Consider the following 24303-nt stretch of genomic DNA (forward strand, 5'->3'; position numbering starts at 1 on the left):
CGGGAGATTCCCATGCTAGCCTAAGAAGGGACTCCAGTGCCAGTGTCTGCCAGTGGGTCCCTGGGACCACCTGGCAGCCTGTCTATGCGCCTGTCTGGGGTTCCCATTCTATGCCAGGGAGTTGAATGAGCCTTCCAGGTCCCTGCTGCGGCACAGTTGGGCACGTGGGCATGGATCCTCGGGGGGGAGCAGCTACTGGGCCCTTTCCTACTGTCAGCCAGGCTGTGGCCTGCACCACGTTATCATCCCGCCGCAGCTGCCCATGCTCTCCTCGCTGGCGCCTGGCCATTGAAACCCTGGCTATTGAAACCAGCCGCTGTCCATAAAAGCACATAAAAGGGTTTGGACACACGAGGTTCCAGGTACAAGGAAAACGTGATGTACAGTCCAGAGCCCACACGTATTGACAGGTTCCTTCTGCACCCCGTGGTCAGTCCGCACGGCGCTGGTTCAGTGGCGAGAGCTGGGATCCACCTCTCATGAGACACTTCCACTGGCAGAGTCTCTCCTCTGTAATGAACAACATTTGGAGCCATTTTCCTTCTCACGTAGCCCGAGGCGCTTGTCTCTGTTCATAATCAGGGTGTTTCATTAGCTGCAGCTCAGTCCTGATGGGCCCCTAGTCAGCGTTTCTGCATGGGGTGCTTTGCCCTGCATGGTCTCCAGACTGTAGGCACAGGGCTGGGCTGGTTCCCCGCGTGCCTGTGGTTCTCAGCGTTGAGCCAGCTCTGAGATCCCTGCCGCAAGTGACACATTTCACTTCCGCGGGTTTGGAACCCAGGATCCTCCATGTGACATAGTATGAACATCTGGCCACAGCCCAGCAATCAGCCAGTGCTTCGCTTTCGGCAGAGACCGCCCATGCCCGCCTTTGGTGAAATATTGGGGGATGGTGAGACACGTGCTTGGGTGTGTCTGTGTCATTCTGGGTCCTCCCTTGTCCCCAGGAGATGGTTGGGTAGACCCCAGGGGATAGGTTCCGGAGCGTTGGCCTGGCTCTCCCGGTGGTTATCGAGTGAGAGTTCTCAGGGAGCCGAGGGAATGGTCCATGCTAATTCTCCCTCTCTCTGTCTCCTGGCAGGATGGGAGCGTTCACATTACATTCCAGAACAGGGAAGCCCACGCCGTCCGTCTCCAACGGGTGAGTCACACAGCTTCACCGGCATCTCCTCCTGCACAGGCAGCCCCGCAAGGAGGCAGCGTGTAGGGGGGCTTTGCCCTGGCAATGCCCTGGACCCATGGCTAGAGACCATCGGTCTCCAGCGCTGTCAGCCTGGCGCCTGTTGCCAGACCTAAGCAGGGAGCCATGCGGTGCTGCAATGCCAAGAACTCCAGCACTAGGACAGCATGAGACTGTCCCCTCCCACTAGGTCCGTTGCTGCTCCTAGGTGCCAGGCCCGGTCATTTCACTGAAGCAGGCCCACCTCCTGCACCAGCAGCCCCACCGGCAGTTCCGAGTTCAAACCTCCCTGCCAACCTAGGCGGGGCCTGTTATTAACAGCACCACATCATGGCATCATGCAAGGCCTGATGTTACATCCACTGTGGGGGCTGAGCCCTGCAACACCTGGCCCTGAGTTCTGCTCTTTTCCGGACAGGGCTAGTCCTGACAGCACCCTCTGACAGCCTAACTGTGGCAGGGTCATTTTCAGAAGGGATGTGAAAGTCCGTGGGACTTGTGCTCCTAAAGCCCTTCAGAGTTTCTGGTCATCTCCCCTAACATTTGGATAGCCCCATCACCCTGACACCCCAGGGCCTTTACTCCCCGAAAGTTGCCACAGGAAGACAGGATAAGTCTGTGCTGTGTCCCCCACCCCCCGGAGCGGCTGAAATAGGGTTTAATGGGGCAAGCCCAGCTGCTCAGGGACAACCTCCCCACAGGGGGCCTGGAGGGAATGTCCTCCTTGATCCCACACCTGCGGGTCAGCCTGACCCAGAGATGTGAGCCACGCTCACTAATCCTGACCACACCTTGCTGGTTCCCAGGGTCTGCCTGGTCCTTTGGCTTGAACCCTACAGAGGTGGATTCTGCTGGTGGTTACAGGGCCAGCAAATCCCAAATTCCCGGGACCCTCGGAGGTTACAGATGAGTCCTTCTGTCTATTTTAACCTGCACTGTGATGCTGGGCTGAGAGGGAGAGTCAGGATGCCTGGGCTCTCGGCTCCCTGCTCCCTGCCCCAGCCAGTGCAGCCAGCGGGGATCTGGGAGCCTTGGGGCAGCTGCTGGGCTCCTCGCAGAGAGCTGGGATCCCAGGGCACAGCCTGGTTTGGACCGAGGAGTGGAGAGCTGGGCGGGCATGGCCCAGCGGATGCCCCGAGGCTCCCAGCTCCCACTTCCCACCAGGAGCCCAGCGGCTTCCCAGAGGCTCTCCTGGACTCTGGGAGCAGAGCTCACAGCTGGGATCCCAGGGGGCAGCGGGGCTCCAGGCTCCCAGTGGGGAGCTGTGTGTAGAACTGAGAGCCTGGGCTCTCAGCCCCCCACACTGCCCCTCTTCAGTCGGTGGAAGCACTCCTGGTGAGCACGCGCACCACCGACACAGGGAGGGTAGTGTGGACATCAGCCACCGCAGTAATCACTGCACTGGCTGTAAGTTGACCTAACATAGGTTGACTTACGTTTCTAGTGTGGACAGGCCCTGAGAGTGGGGGTTTTAGAAGCGCTTGGCGCTGGCCTAGCTCTGCTCCCATTAGATTGTTGGCTCTTTGGGGCAGGGACCCTCGTCGTGTTCTGTTGGTACAGCACCACGCACAGTCATGACCCGGTCCATGACATAACAACACTGGAATCAATGCTCAGAGTGGCCATTGCGTTCAGTGGGAGCAGAGCTAGGCCAGCGCTGAAGGGGCTGGATAAACCCAGCCGAATAGCCCAAATCTTTAAAACAGGCCATACCTCCAGTCGTTTATCTGGGTAAGGACAAAAGGATGATGCCACGGTAGGGATCTGCTACAGACACTTAACCAGGAAGAAGAGGTGGACGAGGCTTTTTATAAACAACTAATAAAATCATCCAAAGCAGAGGTGCTCACTTTTATTTTTCCCCATGGGTGCTCCACCCCCGCGCCGCCCCTTCCCCCAAGGCTCCGCTCTCACTGCACCTCTTCCCACCTCTGTTCTGCCCCCTCCCCCGAACCCATGCCCACCCACCTCTCGCTGCTCTCTGCCCTCCCCCAAGCACCTCCTACCAGCCGCTGAACAGCTGTGGCTGGTGGATGCTGAGCGCCGGAGCACCCATGGAGTTGGCACCTATGATCCAAAGCACAGGACGTGGTGGTGATGGGGGGACTTCCGTTACCCAGAAAATAACACGGCAGGACACAGATTGTCCAACAAGTTCTTGGAATGCAATGGAGACATTTTTATTTCAGAAGGTGGAGAAAGCTACTAGGGGAGAGACAAATAGGGAGGAACTGGTTGAGAATTTGAAAGTGGAAGGCAACTTGGGTGAAAGTGATCATGAAATGGTAGAGTTCATGATTCTAAGGAATGGTTGGAGGGAAAACAGCACAATAAAGACAATGGATTTCAAGAAGGCAGACTTTAGTAAACTCAGAGGGAGTTGGTAGGTAAGACCCCATGGGAAGCAAGTCTAAGGGGAAAAACAGTTCAAGAAAGTTGGCAGTTTTTCAAGGAGACATTATTAAGGGCACAAAAGCAAACTATCCCACTGTGTAGAAAAGATAGGAAGTATGGCTAGAGACCACCCCAGCTTAACCAAGAGATCTTCAATGATCTGAAACTCAAAAGAAGAGTCCTCCAATAAGTGGAAACTAGGTCAAATGACAAAGGATGAATATAAACAAATAACACAAGTATGTAGAGAAGCCAAGGCACACAACGAGACTTAGAATCATAGAATATCAGGGTTGGAAGGGACCTCAGGAGGTCATCTAATCCAACCCCCTGCTCAAAGCAGGACCGATCCCCAACTAAATCATCCCAGCCAGGGCTTTGTCAAGCCTGACCTTAAAAATATCTAAGGAAGGAGATTCCACCACCTCCCTAGGTAACGCATTCCAGTGTTTCACCACCCTCCTAGTGAAAAAGTTTTTCCTAATATCCAACCTAAACCTCTCCCACTGCAACTTGAGACCATTGCTCCTTGTTCTGTCATCTGCTACCACTGAGAACAGTCTAGATCCATCCTCTTTGGAACCCTCTTTAAGGTAGTTGAAAGCAGCTATCAAATCCCCCTTCATTCTTCTCTTCCGCAGACTAAACAATCCCAGCTCCCTCAGCCTCTCCTCATAAGTTATGTGTTCCAGTCCCCTAATCCCTTTTGTTGTCCTCAGCTGGACTCTTTCCAATTTTTCCACATCCTTCTTGTAGCGTGGGGCCCAAAACTGGACACAGTACTCCAGATGAGGCCTCACCAGTGTCGAATAGAGGGGAACGATCACGTCCCTCAATCTGCTGGCAATGCTCCTACTTATACATCCCAAAATGCCATTGGCCTTCTTGGCAACAAGGGCACACTGTTGACTCCTATCCAGCTTCTCGTCCACTGTAACCCCTAGGTCCTTTTCTGCCGAACTGCTGCCGAGCCATTCGGTCCCTAGTCTGTAGCGGTGCATGGGATTCTTCCATCCTAAGTGCAGGTCTCTGCACTTGTCCTTGTTGAACCTCATCAGATTTCTTTTGGTCCAATCCTCTAATTTGTCTAGCTAGACTTAACTAGCTAGAGCCTCCGTAGAATTTCTAGGATTCATCCTATCTCCTGCCAGTATCAAAATGGACCTGTGCAAAGTGAAGGCAGTCCAGAATGGCAGCACCGCAGAATATTCATGAATGCCAACGCTTCTTGGGGTTCATGAATTTCTACCAGCGGTTCATCCTGAGGTTCTCGGAGCAGATCATCCCTCTCCCTGCCCTGCTCTGCAAAAACATCAGGTTCCTCTGGTCTCCTGAGGCCCGGCAGGCCTTTGAACAATTAAACCTCACATTTTCCACTGCTCTCCTATTGGGCCACCCTGACACCATGCCAGCCTTCATCCTCAAGGCAGATGCTTCTAACGTGGCAATTGGAGTGGTGCTCAACAACTACTACCTCCGAACACCTTCTACTCCAGGGAACTCACACCTGCAGAGCGAAACAATGGCATTTTGGACAGAGAACTCCTGGCAAGACCGCTTTTTGAAGAGTAGTGCCACAATCTACAAAGCGCCTGGTATCCCCTCCAGGTGTACACTGCCCATAAGACCTTTGAATGTCTGCATAGGGCCATGGCTGTTAACCAACATTGACTTCGGTGGACCTTATTGTTTACACACTTTAATTTCATAATCTCCTATTGCCTAGGAACCAACAATAGCTTTGTCCTGGAAGGGCGAATATTACACTCACCAAAATGACTTGAACTGGAAACCTCGTACATCCTCACGCTTCGTAACTTTCTGGATGCAGCTCCCCACCAAGATCTGCTCCCCGTCAGAAGATCAGCCTGGATCTATTGGATCCTGCCAGTTGAGCAGGAAGCCATAAGTAGGGAACCCCATGATGTCGGAGACAGGGTAACCTACGTAAAGGGGTGTATATATGTTCCTCCCAGGCCTCCGAGGACTGCAGCACTGTGCCATGACTTCCCCTGGCAGGATATTTTGGTCACTTCTGCGCTCAGCAGCTCATCTTTCATGTCTTCTGGTGGCCTTGCATATGAGCCACAGTGCAGGCCTATGTGGTCTCTTGCAATGTATGCACCCACTCCAAGGCGCCGCACAATGACTATGCAACCCCTGGGACTCCTGCAACGCCTCGAGATTCCACCTGCCCCCTAGACAGAACTACATACATCCAATGGGTTCATGACCATCCTGAGAGTCATGGGCCATCTCATGAAGACGGCATACTTCATCCCCTGCACTGGCCTACCCTCCTCCCAGCTCTGGATGGAACAAGTCATCAGCCTCCATGGCCTCCCAGAGCACATCATTTCTGACTGCAGTGCACAATTTATCTCCCACTTTTGGGGAGAAGCACTCTGGATTTTGGGTATACGCTCCTGCCTCTCCTCCACCTATCACCCTCAGACTAATGATCAAGCGAAGAGAGCCAACCAGATCCTGGAGTAGTATCCTCAATATTATATCAACTTCCATCAGAACAACTGGGCCTTGCTGCCGCCCGCAGTTTGTGTACAGTAATGCAGAACATGTGACTGTGTTTCGAATTATGGATTTGTGACAGGGTGGACTAGGTCCGGAGACCCTGCCCGGCCATGCTCAAGGCCTCGTGGCTCTGCCTCACCCCGCCCCAGAAAAGAGCAGAGAAGTCCTCCAGTCCAGCCTAGAGTGGCTGCAGAGAAACAACCAATCAGAGGGGCTGCTGGAGTGGCCAATCAGGGCCCAGAAGGGCCCTGTAAAAGGAAGCAGCAGCAACAGAGCAGTCAGTTGCTGCCTGGAGCTCGAAGAGGGAGCACTGGGTGCCTGGCTGGCTGGAAGAGCAGCAGGACCACAGACAGCTCCCTGCAGGCAGGACTGAGCCCAGGGAAGGCTGCCGAAGATCAGGTGCCTGCTGGCTGTTGGGAGGAGCAGCAGGACCATGGACAGGTCAGTGCGAACAGGCTGCATCCAGGGGACTGAGCCCAGAACCTAGCCAGGCTGGGCGAGGGTACCATGATGGGCCCTGCTGGTCTGGTTGAAGACTGAGCCCAGGGAGCGCTGACAAAAGGACACCATCCGAAGGTATGGAGGTGGGCCCCAGTTGGGCTGTTAAAGAAGGCAGGGCCTCAGGGAAGAAGCCTCGGTGCTACAGCCCCGGACCAGGGCCGTGAGCGAGAGCTAGAGACTATATACCCTGGAAGTGGGACAGTGTGTGACTTAGCCAGGGGGCTGAGTCGCTGAAATGTGCTGAAAGAACCAGCTGACCACAAAGGGGGTGTCACGGAGATTGGGGGAGTCAGGGCCCTGCACCCCCACTTCCTGTAATTCACCGTGACTCTCAGCCAGCCAGTAGAACAGAAGGTTTATTAGAGACGACAGGAACACAGTCCAGACCAGAGCTTGCAGGCCTAAACAGGACCCCTTAGTGAGGTCCTTCTGGGGGGCAGGGAGATTAGTCCCCAACTCTGGGCGCTCCCTCCTCTTCCCCAACCTACTCCAAAAACTAACCCCGCTCCAGCCGACTCACCCAGCCTCCCCACAGCTCCTCCTCCAGCCTTTGTCCAGTTTTCCGGACAGAAGGTGTCACCTGGACCCAACCCCCCTCCTGGCTCAGGTTACATGTTCAGGTATCGTCCCAGCCAGTGAAGTCACCCCCTGCTATCTCATCACCGATGCAGACAGTCCCAAGAAACTCCCCAGCAACATTCCTAGGTCAATCCGCCCCACTCAGTCCCTGCTGCGTCACATCGGGCACTCATGAGAGGCAGCTGCTCACGCCACTACAGGAGTCCATCCCCAGTTCTGCCCAAAGCTACTCACAGCTTGCCACAACCCAGCAGCCCTGGACTGGAGACAAAAGATACGCCAAATCCAAGATGACCTAAAAGTGCACCTGGAGGGTGCCAAGGATTGCTACAAACAATATGTGGACCACCGATGACAGGAGGGGCCTGCCTTGTCAGGAGCCAGAAGCTCTAGCTGTCAATGAAGTACCTACCCACAAACAGGCCATCTCATAAATTAGACTATCAGTTCCCTGGCCCCTACTGAATTTGCCAGCAAATTAATCCTGCCACCTTTGAACTCAACTTGCCCTGTTCTCGCTGATTACACCCAGTTTTCCACATACCACTTCTGGAGCCTCCCCTTCTGGACCCATTGCCTCACCCCTCCCAACCCCGTCCCCCACCAGTACGTGCTCAAGACCACAAGAAGTACGTTGTCCGTGAGATCCTTCATGCCAAAATCAGATGGGATAAACTCTGGTGTGCTGGGGACTGGGAAGGCTACAGCCCTGAAGAGCGCGTCTGGGAGCTGGTGACACATCCGCCCTCCTGACCTGGTAAACACCTTCCCCGCAACCCCAGCCCACGACCGGCTGGCAGGCTCCCGAGGGGAGAGGCGACAGATTACAGGCCTTGAACCCGGCTCTTGGGGCGCTAGGTTGTGATCAGCCACAACGGCCACCCAGCACCTCATCTGACCCACTGCAGAAGGGAACGGGCAAAGTGCTACGTGGCAAAGGGCCCCGCCCCCAAAGCTTCTGATTGGGGGAAAATCCAGCATCTCTGATTGGCTGAGGAGCTCTATTTAAACCAGGAAGAAGTTTGAAGCTATGAAGTTGTTTGAGCTACTGGAGGAATCCTTGGTTGGCCGCTATTAGAGACCCCTCCTGCTTACCTGCCTCCTGAGCCCTGCCTCCTCCTGGTCTCCCCATCACAGACCCTGCCCGCTCCCAGCTCCTGCCACACTCCAGGGCCCTGATCCTGTGCCTGACCCCGATGCTGTCTCCAGCTCTGAGCTTGGGCTTGGCACTGGCTTCTAACCATTAGGCCTGACTGCCCACGTCCTGGTCATTAAACAGCCCTTCCCCAGCTGGGCTTCCCTCTCAGTTAACCCTGGTCCTCCTGCTGTCAGGTGAGGTGAGGTAACCTAACCTGCCTCTCAGGCCCTGGTTAACCCTGTCAGTGCTGGTGTGAGTGCACACCCCATCACGGCTTCCCTTGCTTCTGACTTCTGCTGGTTCCTATCAGCTTCCCCTTTCTCCTATGTGTTCCGTATATGCATTTTGCTTTAGCTGCCTTTACTTCCCCTCCAAACCAGGATGGTATGTTTAATGAAGTGCAGCCTTCTTCCTCACTTATGACTTTTGGGGCGTCCAGGAAAATGTGCTGAAATGATTCCCAATTAGCGTTCACATTTTTCTGATTGAATTCTTCTTCCCAGGTGGTTTGGCTCATAATTGTTTTGTGAAATTGGCCCCATTAGCAGCACACCAAGTGTATCTGTTACTGGTCTGGTCTCTGTTCTGCTGGCACATTATAAACGTGAGCAAGTCATGATCACTTGTACCTAAGTTAGCGTTGAGTTTTAGTTCTGTGAGCAGTTCCTCTGTGTCTGTTAGGACAAGGTCTAATATAGAATCCCCTATGTTGGCTGGAACACGTTTTGAGTTAGGAAATTGTCATCTATAATATTTAAAAATTCCAAACATGTTTTAGTGCTGGCAGCAGGAGACCTCCTGCATGTCACTCAAATGGAAGTCCCCCAAAATCACACATATACCTCCACATGATAGATGGGTGCGTAAGGAGCTGCTCATCCCGTTCCCGAGTGTGATTTGTGGGTCTGTAGCAGACCCCAACTAATTCCCCACCTCGTGCTTTATCTGTTAGGACGTTGGCCATTAGTATTCAAGATCATTTTCTGCCATTTTTCTCCCCCGCCCCTTTTGCCCACTTGATCCTTCCTAACTAAGTTATAACCCTTGACTTTAACATCCCAATCATGGGAATCGTCCCTTTGGGTTTCAGTAACACCAACTGGACCAAATTTATGGTCACAAATGAGCAAAGCCAGTTGCTTTGGTTTGTTACGCAGGCTCCCACCATTGGTGTGCCGGCAAGTCAAGAAGTTCCTCTTTTCATGTCCTTTGGTCCTTTACAGCCTGAGTGAGTTACCTAATAGCCTCCCGCTGGCTTTGGTTCCGGGAGGAGCTGAGGTGGCCCCTCCCCCTGGAGCGGCATACAGTGCCTGGCCCACAGGAACAGAAGCTTAACACAATGGGGTCCCCCAAGTACTGGCTGGGATTGCAATACCTGTCACAGGAGCCAGTGGGCCAGCCCAGCTGCTGTAAATCATCCAAAGCTCCATTGAGCCAATGGGCCAGATCCCAGCTGGTGTCAATCCACTGTAGTCCCACTGGCATCAGGTCCTCACTGGTGTCACGTCCTATCTCTGCTGCAGCCAACAGAGCCGGGCCGATTACAGTCAGTTGACGGGGAAGCCAGGTGTGGATGATCAGCCCCCATCAGGATGCTCATTAGAGCCTCTCAGAAATTCCCTCAGAGCCCCTACAGCCAGCCCCTGCATTTAAACCATTTACCTGGCCCCTTCTAATGCCAGTTCCGCAAAGCACTCCTGGCCAGGGTGGCCTGGTGTCTACCTGAGAACCATCTCCTGTGTCTGACACTGGCTCCCCCTCGTCCATTGATTTTGGGATCTCGGCTCCCCCTGGTTGCCAGCAGGGTCCATCGAGAGCCATGCTCGTTGCATCAACAGCCTGCTCGACTCCAGCCTGTCCAGCAGGACGGTCAAATCCAGTGCCAGTGGGATGGGGCAGCCAGCCTTCCACCCAGTGCACTGCCCAGAGCATTTTTCTAGCTCTCCAGGAGGTCAGGCCAATCGCCCCTTCTGAGGGGTGGGGAAACTGAGGCACCGAGCGGTGAGGTGACTTACCCAAGGTCAGCCAGAAGGCTAGTGGCAGAGCTGGGCCTAGAACCCAGGCCTCTGAGCTCTTTCTTTCTGGCTTTTCAATCAATGAGCCCGATGGGGATGGAAACAGACTCCACTGAGCTTAAGAAACAGGAGCCCCCAGGAGCCCGCCAGCTTGGTGTGAAGGTCACTGCCACTGGGCTGGCCGCTCAGGGGGGGCCCCGGGCAAGCCGGGGAGCCGGATCAGAGACTGGAGCCCAGGGAGCTGTCCAGGCACCCACCAGGCCTGCAGGGGAGGCAGGGGCCCTGCAGTGAGATAGGCCTTTGTCCCAGCAGATGACACTGCCCAGGGCCCAGCTGGAGTCCATGCCAGTGCAGGGCACCCAGCGCACAGGGCGAGAACAGCCTGAGCCCTGTCTGTGCCAGGGCTGCACCCAGGGAGCGACGCCTCGGGGGCGTTCTGGTGCAGACAAGGCCAGTTGGGGTGGGGAAGGGGGTCTCTTTCCCAGCGGTCCTGCTGGGACCAGTGCACGCCTGGTAACTAGCTAGGCAGGGTATTGCGGAGACACAGCGTGCTGGATTACAGCCCCCAAATGCATCTGCAAGTCCCCCTCCCTGCCCACCTATGGCAGCGCCCGTCTCTGGCCAGGCACTGCTCCTGCAGTTCAGCCTGCATGCAGCCAGCAGTGTGCCAGCGGCCACTGGAAGAGGGGCAGAGGTGAGGGGGGCTCTTGGCCAGGGGGCTGGGCAGTGGTGTTGGAACACTTTTAATAGTGGGGGTGCTGAAAGCAGTTTTTACTTTTTACCTCATGCCCCCCCTTACCGTCTTCACGCTCCCCCAGCCCCCAGAGCTGGGTCCAGGAGCAGGGCCATGTCTCTGGGAGGGCGGGACCTGGATGGGGTTAGGAGGCTGAGGCTGGGGCCACAGCTTGGGGTGGGCACAGGGCCGGGAAGCAGAGTCTCGGGTGCAGGGCCAGGGAGTAGAGTCCCAGGCACGGGGTCAGCAGCCAGGGAGCAGCGTGCAGGGCCGGCAGCCGGGACCCCGCATAAAACCTGGGGGTGCTGAAGCCTCCCCTTTCCCCCCCTCCCGCACTCCTAGTTTCCATATCTATGGGCCAGGGGGCGATCTTGGGGCAAGGCCAGCCCAGGGTTGGGGGGCGCTCTCTGGGCAGGGCCAGCCCAGTGGCTCAGACGCCCTCTCTTTTCTTCTGCAGTGGGATTCCAGGGAAAAAGTGTGGCACCATCATCCTATCGGCCGAGGAGCTGGGCAACTGCCGGGTGAGTTGTGGCTGCCGTGCCTCCCAGCGGGTCTCAGACCGGCACTGGCCGGAGGGCACCTGGCAGTTGTTGGGAGACTCCCAGAACCCGCCTGGGGTGGGATTCCACTGGGCAGGGTCCCAAGGGAAGGTGGGGAGGCAGATGGAGGAGTCCTGGAGGGGGAGAAGGACCTGTGCTGAGTTCCCACCCATGGGCATGTGCACATCACACATCCCCCACCCCCAGGAGCACAGCGGGGGATCCCACGCACTGGCAGGGGGTCTGGTCAGGTCACTGCTGGGATGGGAGACCTTTCCCAAGGAAACCCAGTGTCTGCAGGGAGCGAGGTGGGTGGTCCCATCATAGTCAGTGCTGACCCTAGAGCAGCGCTAGGGGTGCGGCGCTATAGGGTGCGGGGGCCAGCGGGGGGCGCTCTCCCCTCACAGTCAGTGCTGGCCCCAGTAGTGTCGTCAGGGTGAACCGAGTTTCCCGTGTCTCATTTGGGGAATGTGGCGTTCAGCTGAGGTTGGTTTACCCACCCCATGGGCTGACCCCAGTGCCGCTGCATGGTGCTAGGGGGCAGGGAGACTCCCTCATGGCATCTTCCCCCCAGTGCTGTCCCGTGCTGCGTGGCCCTCCTGGCACGGCCCCGATCCCCGCTCTCCCCCTGCATGGACCGAGAGGCCTGGCCCATCACCTGCTCCCGTCACCTCGATCCTCAGCGGCTGCTTTCCACGCGCACAGACGGAGTCGCCAGCTCCGCGCTCCAGCCGGTGACCCGTGCGTGGGGCTCCATGCCGGCTGGGAAGCTGAGGGCAGCGGCTGCAGGGAGCAGAGCAGGGCTGGGAACACACATTGCAGGGGGAGAGTGGTGCCTGAGGAGGGATAATTACTCCTGATTAATATTTCATCACTTAATCTCGCCAAGCAGAAAGGCCAAGCGGGGGAGGGGATGGCATGAGGAATATTGCACAACCAGGGCTTTTACTTGTCTGTCTTTGTTCTCTTAAACATTTGTGGCTGGACATAATGCTCTGAGAGGCGGCAGAATGCAAGCAAGGGCCAGGCAAGCTTCCCTTGGCAGAGACCTGCCGGTGCCCCTCAATCCCGACCCGCAGCCCCCTGCTTTCTCAGCCCTGGGCTCCTCACACCCCCTCCAGCCCTGCCAGTACCCCCTCAAAACTGACCTGCAGCCCCCTGCTAGCCCAACCCTGGGCTCCCCGCACCCAGCTCTGCCAGTGCCCCTCTCTCCCTGGCAGAGATGCTGGCAGTCCCTGAGGATGGGTTTGTGAGATGCTGGCTAGGATGATGCTACCAGACTCATCAACAGCCATGACCTGAAACTGGGGTCGAAACTGGGGTCAGATCCTCAGCAGGTGTAAATCGGCCTCACGCCGCTGCAGTCCACTGGGTAATACTGATTTATATCCCCCTACTGCACAGCTCAGGGCTGCCCACGGCAGGACACAGAGAATACCCAGGTCCCACCCAGGCTCCAAAGCATGGTCAGCTTAGCACATCAGTGCTTCTTCAGCAGGGCTCACTGGTGGCCTTGTGCACCAGGGTCCTGCCCTCTGACTTGCTGCTTCCCCCACCACTGGGGCATGCGTGGTCTCTTCTCTCCAGGCAACACTGCCTCTTCCTTGGTTCTTCTTCCCAGGTTGGACTGTCCACCATTCTGTGCAGAACAGTCATTTTCCCATGCATGGCTACCGCTCTCCACCTGTCACCAGCATCCTTGCTTAACCTACAGGTTCTTTGCATGACTCACTGCAGGTTTCCATGCATGGCGGTGAATGTAGGTAGGTAGGTAGATGATAGATAGATAGATGTGGTGTATGGGGATGAATGGATGGATGAGAGGGGTGTATGGGGATAGAGAGATGTGGTGTATGGAGACAAATGGATGGATGGAGTGAATGGGGATGGATAAATGGATGGATGGAGTGTATGGGGATGGATGAGAGGGGTGTATGGGGATGGATGGATGAGGTGTATGGGGATAGAGAGATGCAGTGTATGGAGATAAATGGACAGATGGGGTGTATGGGGATGGATGGATGAGAGGGGATGTATGGAGATGGATAGATAACCCCTTCACCACTGCAGATGTCTCCACGGGGCAGCTTGCACTCAGGGGGCTCACTAAGAACTTTATTGACAGGCATTAGCATCGCCTAAGAATGGATCTAACTCTAAGGGCTGGTCTAGATGAACACTCACTGCACAGCAAGCTGGGGTGTCAATCTACAACGTGCAAGCCTGCCGTGCACCCCTGCTGCCACCCGCTAACCATTCCTGTGACAGGTTCGGTCACAGAGACCCCCTTGGGACTGTCACCTGACATGCTGAAGTTACTTCTGAGCCCATTTTCCCTGCCAGCTTGGGACTCCAGTCACCTGTCTTGTTGAGTCAGACATACTAGCCTGTTGCAACACAGACCCAGGTCTGGTCCACGCCCCCAAAGCTGCAGACTTTAAACAAAAACTGCTCAGCAGGTCACCTCTGTCCAGCACCCAGACACCCAGTTCCCAATGGGATCCAAACCCCAAATAAATCCGTTTTACTCTTTATGAGGCTTATACAGGGTAAACTCATAAATTGTCCGCCCTCTATAACACTGATAGAGAGATATGCACAGCTGTTTGCTCCCCCAGGTATTAATCACTTACTCTGGGTTTATCAATAAACAAAAGTAATTTTATTAAGTATAAAAAGTAGGATTTAAGTGGTTTCAAGTAATAACAGACAGAACAAAGTAAGTTACCAAGTAAAATAAAACAAAACACGCAAGTCTAAGCCTAATACATTAAGAAACTGTTTACAGGTAAATCTCACCCTTAGAGATGGTCCAATAAGCTTCTTTCACAGACTAGACTCCTTCCTAGTCTGGGCCCAACCTTTCCCCGGTACGGTCCTTGTTAGTTCCAGCAGGCATCTTAGGTGAAAAGCAGGGGCTTCCTCATGACTGGGACAATCCTTTGTTCTCTTCCACCCCCTTTTTGTCTATCTGGATCCCCACCCTTCCTTCTACATGGAAAAGCACCAGGTTTAAGATGGATTCCACCATTCTTCCTGGGTTGGCTTATACAAACACAGGAAGTCTTGCAAGTAACAGAGCCATTTACAACCAATTGTCCTAGTCAATGAGAGCCATCAAGATTCTAAACCATCATCAATAGCCCACACTTTGCATAATTACAGTAGTACATCAGAATTATACTTTATATTTCTAACTTTAGATACAAGAATGATACATGCATACAAATAGGATGACCGTACTCAGTAGATTATAAGTTTTGTAATGATACCTTACAAGAGACCTTTTGCATGAAGCATATTTCAGTTACATTATAGTCACACTCATTAGCATATTTCCATAAAACATATGGAGTGCAACGTCACAGTTCCCTAGTGAGCTTTGATCCACCCACTTTGAAACAGGAGGGGATCAGAGGACCGGTTAGTGCATGGCAGGCTGGTGCACTGTGGATTGACACCCTAGCTTGACGCACAGTAACTGTTCATCTAGCCAAGCCCTAAATCGAATGCAACCCTCAGCTTTCCCGGGGGTGCATCATCATCCACACAAGCAGCCTCTCCAAACCAAGCCCCCCATGTGTCGGGATACAGCTTTTCTGCAGCACAGTGGTTAGGCGGCACCAGAACCAGGTGGCTGACAGCATCAGGTGTGGTTCTGGGGCTGGATCCTCTGCTGGCATGATCGGCGCAGCTGTGTCACAGTTGATAGCATAAAGAAAAGGAGTACTTGTGGCACCTTAGAGACTAACCAATTTATTTGAGCATGAGCTTTCGTGAGCTACAGCTCACTTCATCGGATGCATACCGTGGAAACTGCAGCAGTTATATTATATACACACATTATATACATATCCATATATCCATTATATACATATCCATATATCCATTATATACACACAGAGATCATGAAACAATACCTCCTCCCACCCCACTGTCCTGCTGGTAATAGCTTATCTAAAGTGATCATCAAGTTGGGCCATTTCCAGCACAAATCCAGATTTTCTCACCCTCCACCCCCCCACACACAAACTCACTCTCCTGCTGGTAATAGCCCATCCAAAGTGACCACTCTCTTCACAATGTGTATGATAATCAAGGTGGGCTATTTCCTGCACAAATCCAGGTTCTCTCACCCCCCTCCAAAAACCACACACACAAACTCACTCTCCTGCTGGTAATAGCTTATCCAAAGTGACCACTCTCCCTACAATGTGCATGATAATCAAGGTGGGCCATTTCCAGCACAAATCCGGGTTTTCTCACCCCCCCACCCCCATACACACACAAACTCACTCTCCTACTGGTAATAGCTCATCCAAAGTGACCACTCTCCCTACAATGTGCATGGTAATCAAGGTGGGCCATTTCCAGCACAAATCCAGGCTTTCTCACACACCCCCCCTTTTCCCGGGGACACACACACACACACAAACTCACTCTCCTGCTGGCAATAGCTCATCCAAACTGAGCACTCTCCAAGTTTAAATCCAAGTTTAACCAGAACGTCTGGGGCGGGGGTAGGAAAAAACAAGGGGAAATAGGCTGCCTTGCATAATGACTTAGCCACTCCCAGTCTCTATTTAAGCCTAAATTAATAATATCCAATTTGCAAATGAATTCCAATTGAGCAGTTTCTCGCTGGAGTCTGGATTTGAAGTTTTTTTGTTTTAAGATAGCGACCTTCATGTCTGTGATTGCGTGACCAGAGAGATTGAAGTGTTCTCCGACTGGTTTATGAATGTTATAATTCTTGACATCTGATTTGTGTCCATTTATTCTTTTACATAGAGACTGTCCAGTTTGACCAATGTACATGGCAGAGGGGCATTGCTGGCACATGATGGCATATATCACATTGGTGGATGTGCAGGTGAACGAGCCTCTGATAGTGTGGCTGATGTGATTAGGCCCTGTGATGGTGTCCCCTGAATAGATATGTGGGCACAATTGGCAACGGGCTTTGTGGCAAGGATAAGTTCCTGGGTTAGTGGTTCTGTTGTGTGTTGTGAGGAACTTATCCTCCCAGGGAATGACTCCTTGAGATAACCCAGCGAGCCAGCAGGTCCAAGTGTGTGTGTGTGTGTGTGTAGCAGTGAACGGGTATGGGTGTGTATGTGTGTAAAGCAGTGAGCAGGTATGAGTGTGGGTACATGTGTGTGCATAGCGCTGTGTGGGTACGAGTGAGTGTGTGTGTAGTGGTGCATGGGGTGTGTGTAGCAGTGTGCGGGGGTGTGTGTGTGTAGAGGTTTGCGGGTACGTGTGTGTGTGTGGTGATCTACAGGTATACATGTGTGTAGCGGTGTGCAGGTACGAGTATATGTGTGTGTGTGTGTAGTGGTGTGCCGGGGGTGTGTGTGTGTGTGTAGTGGTGTGTAGGTACGTGTGTGTGTAGAGGTTTGTGGGCACATGAGTTTGTGTGTGTGTGGTGATCTGCAGGTATACATGTGTGTCGCGGTGTGCAGGTATGAGGGGTGTGTGTGTGTAGAGGTTTGCAGGTACGTGTGTGTGTGTGTGTGTGGTGATCTGCAGGTATACATGTGTGCAGCGGTGTTCATGTACGAGTGTGCAGACAGTGTGGGCTAGGCGCCCATTTGGTGTCTAGCCCAGTTCCCAGGGCTTTTCTCCTCCATCAGTGCAGCCCCTGTGCCATCCAGTGCCCCACTTGGGGAGCTGCCTGGCTGCCCGGGCCATGGAGGGGGGCACCCAAGGGCTCTCCTGCTCAGGCAGACCCTCACTCTCCGGGAGCAGACTGCCCCCGGCAGCTCATGCCTGAACCCAGCAGACACAGACAGGGCTACCTCCTTCTTGGGAGCCAGCGTGTCTGTCACCACCAGGTGCTCCTCTGCCATGGGGTGGGGGCCACAGCCGGGCCACGGGCACCCTCTCCTCCGCAGGGAAACCCGGACAGCTCCGAACTCAGCCCAGGGGAACTCCCCCACGGGCCCATGGCCCCCAAACAGACACCCCCACTCTAAACGCCACTTACACAGAGGCACACACCCACACCCATTTTACAGTCTTACACTCGCTCATGAACACGCCCCACAAAGGCACGCTCTCCCGTGTTCACGGACAAACACACGTGTAGAACACACGCTCACACGCCTCCCCCACCACCCTGGACCCATCCTCCACGCCCACATACTGGTGCACCCCCCCACGCACTAGCTCAGAGACCTGCAGCCCCTCCCTTACAGGAACCTGCGGAGTGAATACAAAGCAGCTCTGCCATCTGTTCGGCTGCACAGAGGAATTCGCTCCCCTGTGCTCGATGGGCTGACGCTGCAGGCTGGGCGTGTACCAGAGGGTGCCAGGTGGAGCCGCTTGACAGGGGCCAGATTCTCCTCTCACTCCCGCTCGTCTGACACTGCTGTGCACCACCAATCTTAGTAATGTCACTCCTGATTTACACCAGGGTGATGAGAGGGGAGTCGAGCCTGGTGGAGTCACTCCTGATTTACTCCAGGGTGATGAGGGGGGAATTGGGCCCAGTGGAGTCACTCCTGATTTACACCAGGGCGATGAGAGGGGAATCAGGCCTGGTGGAGTCACTCCTGATTTACACCAGGGTGATGAGGGGGGAATCGGGCCCAGTGGACTCACTCCTGATTTACACCAGGGTGATGATGGGGTAATCAGGCCTGGAGTCACTCCTGATTTACACTGGGGTGATAAGAGTGGAATCGGGCCCGGTGGAGTCACTCCTGATTTACACCAGAGTAGTGAGGAGGGAATCGGGCCTGGTGGCTGAGGCCAGCCCTCCAGCTGGTGTGAAGATCACAAATCCTGGCAGAAGGTGAAGCAGCTCCCATCAGGGCTGCACCGCACCCAGCCCCAGCCAGGGTCAGCGACACCTCCTCAGGGTTTGGATCCCTTGGGGAGTGGCACCTTCTCCATCCCATGCAGGGCCCAGCAGAGGAGCAGGGTTGCGGGTGGCGGGCGGCTTTCACAGGCAGGCAATGGTGATGGTGCCTGGGGGCATTGGCAGGGGCTGGTGCCAGAGCCCACACAGTCTGTGGCAGCTGGCCCAGCAGCCGGGGCAGTGGGGTCGCTGTCGGGGCCTTTAAAGGATCCATCCTATCCCGATGGGAGCTGGGGGCTTGCAGCTCCCAGTGGTCTGAGCACTGAGCAGGTGTTCAGATGAGGGGCAGAGGGCACCACTGCTTCCCGCCCAGCACTAGACCGGACTGCACCCCTGTGGCAACTAAGAAGCCTGGCACTATGGGGGTCACAGATGCTCCGCACAACCTCTTCTCCAAGGCTTTGCCTTCCACTGTCCGGGGGTCTTAGCCAGGGTCCAGGGCAGGGCATGGCAAACTTTTCGGCCCAAGGGCCACATCTGGGTATGGAAATTGTATGGCGGGCCATGAATGTCCACAAAATTGGGGGTTGGGGTGTGGGAGGGGGTGAGGGCTCTGGCTGGGGGAGTGGGCTCTGGGGTGGGGCCAGAAATGAGGAGTTCAGGATGTGGGAGGGAGCTCCAGGCTGGGGCACGGGGTTGGGGTGTGTGTGGGGGGTGAGGGTTCTGGGATTGGGCTGGGTATGAGGGGTTTGGGGTGCAGGAGGATGCTTTGGGCTGGGACTGAGGGGTTCAGAGGGCAGGATGGGGCTGGGGCAGGGGGTTGGGGCATGGGAGGGGGTCAAGGGTGCAGGCTCTGGGTGGCGCTTACCTCAAGCAGCTCCGGGAAACAGCAGCATGTCCCCCACTCGGTCTCCCATCTGCAGGTGACGCCCCTGCATCTCAAATTGGCTGTGGTTCCTGGCCAATGGGAGCTGTGGGGGAGGCGCTTGGGGCAGGGGCAGTGTGCAGAGCCCCCTGGCTGCCCCTACGCGTAGGAGCTGGATGGGGTACATGCCACTGCTTCTGGGAGCTGTGCGGATCCATGGCATGCACAGCGTGGGGCAAGCCCCTGACCCCGCTCACCAGCTGGAGCGGGACAAGCCCTAGACCCCGCTCCCCAGTGGGAACTCAACATCTGAAGGGCCGGATGCAGTCACTGGGCCGTAGTTTACCCTCCCCTGCTCCAAGGCATCCGTAAGGGGAGGCAGTGCTCAGGGAGCAGCCAGCCCTGCATTTGCAGTCTGTCCCCACTGTCCGTTTCTACTGCCTTGGGGCTGATTCCCCAGGATTTTTGTAATAACACGTCGCTGTGGGGGGTTCAAAGGGCTTTGGGTAAGCACTATTATACCCATCACACAGAGGGGGAGACAAGCACACAGGGGGAGTGGCCAGCCCAAGGTCTCCCTGCCAGGTAGGGGCAAAGCCAGGGACCCAGGAGTCCTGACTGCTAAGCTCCTCCTCTAAGCACAGACAACATTCCTTACCAGAGCAAATGATAGAACCCAGGAGCCCGCCCAGTCTTCTGCTCTAACCACTAGACCGGGCTCCTCCAGGCTCAGTCACAAATGTCTTCTGAAAGGGATGGAGTGGCTGGATCGCTTGCTCACTGCGGAAATGCAGCCATTGCTGGGGCGAAGCACATCAGCTGTTCACCCGCACATGGCCACGCTGTGCAACAACTCAGGGGAAGGGAAGAAAAGGATCCTGGAGCCAGCTGAAGCTGCAGGGGGAATTTGGTGCGGCACAGTAGGATCCAGGCTGGAATTTGGCCAGGACACTGGGATTCTCTGCCCCAACCTTGGGGAAACAACCTGGGGAGTTTTAAAATCCCCAAAGGATCAGTTTTACTGCTTGTCTGAATGGCAGCCCCTCCAGCAGCACAGCGCCCCCTAGTGCCACACTGGGGCATTGGCGTCAGCACTGACTGCCTGGGGAGAGCGCCCCCTTCTGACTGACTAATACCACTTCCTGCAGTTCCTGGATGCTACTTGGAGACCTCTCATCTGGGGGCTGTGTCATGTGATCACAATAGGTCATGTGCTTATTAATAAAAGACCCACGCAGGCCAATCTAAGCTGGTGGAAACCAGAGGCTGCTCGTGGCAGTTCCAGGGACCGTTTAACCTTGCTACAGCCAGCAACAGCACCAAACCCCCCATCCCATAGTCAATGGCAAAACCCGCCGGCAGCTTGGTGGTGCGTCATCCCCCGCAGAACATGGAATTGAGCAAAACTCAGCCGCGGGAGAACCAGGAAATGCACAGTTAAGGGTTTCTCCTGCCTCCACTTCCCGATAGCGAGCATGAGCCCAGCCCCTCTGCCCCTTCATCTCTGCTGCCCTCAGTGAACTTCCCTGACAGCCACCAGGCGAGGTCCAGAGACGCCGCTGGATTCGGGGCCCCATCTCCCTTGCAGCCCAGGCTGCTGGCTTGCTGGCACTGCCTAGGCTGTGCCTCGGGGCATTCTGGCTGCATGAGGCTTGGTCCTTGTGGGCTGCCATGCGGCACGGCGCGTCCCAAGCAGGGTGGGATGCACAGAGGGAGCTGCCCCTGTGTTAACGAGAGCTGCCTCAGCCACCAGAAAGGGGACCTTCCGCAAGGCTGACGTCTGCTCTGGTGTCTCCTCACGAACACACAGCTCGTGCTGAGGCCAGGCCTCCCGCAGGGCCCAGCTGTGACACTGTACGTGGCAGCTCCCAGGCTTCCTGCGCTGGGATGTCCCCTCTTCTGTTGCTCCTGGTGGAGCTGTGGGGAGCCCGAGCTCACTGGTTGCAGGCGAGGGTTGGCTCGGCACGGTACTTCTCCCCAGCTCAGACAGGCAGGGACCTCAGGGGGTTTGCCTTCCTCTGCAGCATGGGGACCCTCTGGGCAAGTCTCAGCTAATCAATCAGGTGCTGGGGCCCCTCAGTTCCTGAGGATGGCAACGCTTTGATCTAACGACAGGCTTTGGGCCACTGCAGGGAGGGCTGGGTGCCATTTGGGGGTCTGTGCTACGCAGGCGGCCAGGAGATGGTCTAGGGCAGGGGTTCTCAAACTGGGGGTCGGGACCCCTCAAGGGGGTTGTGAGGTTATTACATGGGGGGTCACGAGCTGTCAGCCTCAACCCCAAACCCCGCTTTGCCTCCAGCATTTATAATGATGTTAAATATATAAAAAAGTGTTTTTAATTTATAAGGGGGGGGTCACACGCAGAGGCTTGCTATGTGAAAGGGGTCACCAGTACAAAAGTTTGAGAAACACTGGTTTAGGGGCCTTCTGGACTTAAATGCTGTGAACCTTCCCCTTGCACGGTCCTGCTGTTTTATCAGCGTGCAACCTCTGCCACACCATGCCAGTCCTGCAGCCCCCCAGCTCTGCCGATGCCCCTCAGTCCTGACCCGCAGCCCCCCAGCTCTGCCGATGTCCCTCAGTCCTGACCTGCAGCCCCCTGCTATTCCAGCCCTGCAGCCCCCCAGCTCTGCCGATGCCCCTCAGTCCTGACCCGCAGCCCCCTGCTATTCCAGCCCTGCAGCCCCCCAGCTCTGCCACTGCCCCTCAGTCCCAACCCCCAGCCCCTATTAGCCCAAACCTGGGCTCCCCCCAGCTCTGCCACTGCCCCTCAGTCCCGACCCCCAGCCCCCTGCTAGCCCAGTCATGGGCTCCACACATATGCACAGTTCTGCTGACATCCCTCAGTCCCAACCTGCAGCCCCCATTAGCCCAGTCCGAGGTTCCCTCCCAATTCCTCCAGCACATCCCAGTTCTGCCCCGACATCCCCACCCACCCCGCCCTAGGCCAGCCTGGCTGCCCCAGGGCAGAGTGTACCCATCGGGCTGTATCTCTCTCCTCGACCGGCCCCGTGACTGCAGGGCTGTTTCGGAGCCTGGTGGCGTCGCCTGACCCCGGTGCCACTCACAGCGCGTGTGCTTCTCCCTCCAGGACGTGGCCACGATGCAGTTCTGTGCCAACAAGCTGGACAAGAAGGATTTCTTCGGGAAGTCCGACCCCTTCATGGTGTTCTACCGAAGCAATGAGGATGGAAGGTAAATGCCAGCCCAGTGCTCGCGTCCACAGGCTAGCAGGCCTGAAGGCGGGGTCCCATGCCTCCCTGCCATGGCGCCATAATGACCCCCTCGAGGTCCTGCCCTCTTGCTTCCAGCCCTCTGCCTGGTTCGGGCAAAGAGCAGAGAGGCAGCAGCATCCTTCAGCTCGGTGGCGGGGGAGAGGCCCTTGCTGGCTTGCTGGGCTGGCCACACTCGAGGGGCAGCACAGGTGGAACCAAGGCGGGGGAGGGGTTCGCTGCTGTGGCTGACCGCTGGTCAGTGTGAAGGAATGGGTGCTTTCAGGCCTGAGCCCGTACCCAGGAGCCGTCCCACTGGGTCTCACTGTGGGGAGTCAGGGACAGACCGCCCCCCAGACAGCTTGGCTTTGGCTGGCAGTCTGGCAAAGGCCCGCGTTCCAAGAGTTAATGGCAGAATTCCCCTGGATTTCTTGCTGCATCTCAAGACACCCGGGAAGGGACCCTCGGGGTCGGCCACAACCTGCTACCCTGACTGGCTCCAGGGTGCTCAGCAGTGTGAGTGCCTGCCATACAAAACACCACTCGGTTCCCAGCCCAGACAAATCTGTGAGATGCAACATGCATTAACCCCCACCCCCCCACACACACCCCTGCTGCCATTCACACCCATGCAAAGTGCACATGACAGCTCTGGTCTGCTGGGCATGGGGGCCAGTGCAGCCCTAGGAAGCAGGGCGGGGGAGGCAACCTCCCCTCGGCAGCCCATTGCAAGGTACTGTATGAAATTCCTCCTGAGCTCTCCCGAATCCAGCAGAGGAGAGAAGAAAAGAGGCTGTAACTCCTCCAAGGGATGGGGACGCTTCATGAGCTGTGTGCCAAGCAGACGGAGACACTCATCCCATTGATCTCTCTGACTCAAAGACAAACAGGGCAGGGCTGAGCTGATGCTCCCATTCGGAGCACATGCCGCAGGCTTGCATCAAAGGCAGCCGCTCTGTCTCCCCCCCCAATATGCAATGATTGGCATATTGCACAGTGAAGACAAGTCCCATTTACCCTAGGCCTGCTGGCCGCAGATGTCAGGGAGGCTCACACCCGGGAGGGGTGCTGTAAGCCAGCCTGGTCCGTAGCACGGCGAGACCCTGCACTCCCTGAGTGCTCCCCAGAGGGTCAGGGCCTGAGCGTGAGAGGTTACAGAGTCTGAGCAGTGCCTAGATGTGACAGTCAGGGGCACCCAGCACCCACAGCTGCCACTGACTTCAGTGGGAGTCATGAGCACTCAGCTCCTCTCAGGATCAGGCCCTCAGAGGCCCTGCAGGCTGGTCTCACCTCTAGACGCACTCTGTGTATCTGGGCTGAGGCCCATGGTTGCAGGAGCAAGTCAAATCGTATGGAGAAAGTGTCAGGACGTCCGTCTGCAGGGCTGGGAACTCACTCCAAAGCCCGCTAGAGAGACGGGAAAGCTCCCGGTCTTTGGGTCAGGCCCCAGACAAGGCTGCAGGCTCTGAGGGGATTCTCCAGCCACTAAAGCTTTGGTGGCAGCGTTTGCAAGGCCAGGCAAGTCTCCGCGTCGTCGTCAAGGCTAAGGGGCCGGGTTTGAAGGCCCCACATAGCCAGAGAGGCCCCTAACACAGTCTCCAGGAAGGGGTCAGGGCTCTCAGGGTTAGCCCATGGCTTGGTTGGATAACCACACGCCCCTCCCTGCCCTGCAGCTTCACCATCTGCCACAAAACGGAAGTGGTGAAGAACACGCTGAACCCCGTGTGGCAGGCGTTCTCCATCCCTGTGCGAGCCCTCTGCAACGGAGACTATGACAGGTAGGGGCCCTCTTGTCCTCCCCTGCCCCCAT

General features: G+C 55.9%; 1 protein-coding gene across 4 annotated transcripts in view; it reads left to right on the forward strand.

Annotated features, from left to right (window-relative positions):
• CPNE5 (copine 5) overlaps positions 1–24303 on the forward strand; it is a 214894-nt gene that overhangs the window by 97865 nt on the left and 92726 nt on the right. For 3 of the 4 annotated variants that reach the window (XM_048826650.2, XM_048826648.2, XM_048826651.2), the window contains 4 exons: positions 1082–1141; positions 11530–11593; positions 22373–22476; positions 24167–24271. In XM_048826650.2, the coding sequence (XP_048682607.1) occupies positions 1082–1141; positions 11530–11593; positions 22373–22476; positions 24167–24271 (333 nt within the window). The remainder of the gene's footprint in view (positions 1–1081; positions 1142–11529; positions 11594–22372; positions 22477–24166; positions 24272–24303) is intronic. The other variant, XM_048826649.2, reaches the window with a different exon arrangement.

The sequence above is a fragment of the Caretta caretta genome, chromosome 21 (genome assembly GCF_965140235.1).
Source record: "Caretta caretta isolate rCarCar2 chromosome 21, rCarCar1.hap1, whole genome shotgun sequence".
Taxonomy (NCBI): Eukaryota; Metazoa; Chordata; order Testudines; family Cheloniidae; genus Caretta; species Caretta caretta.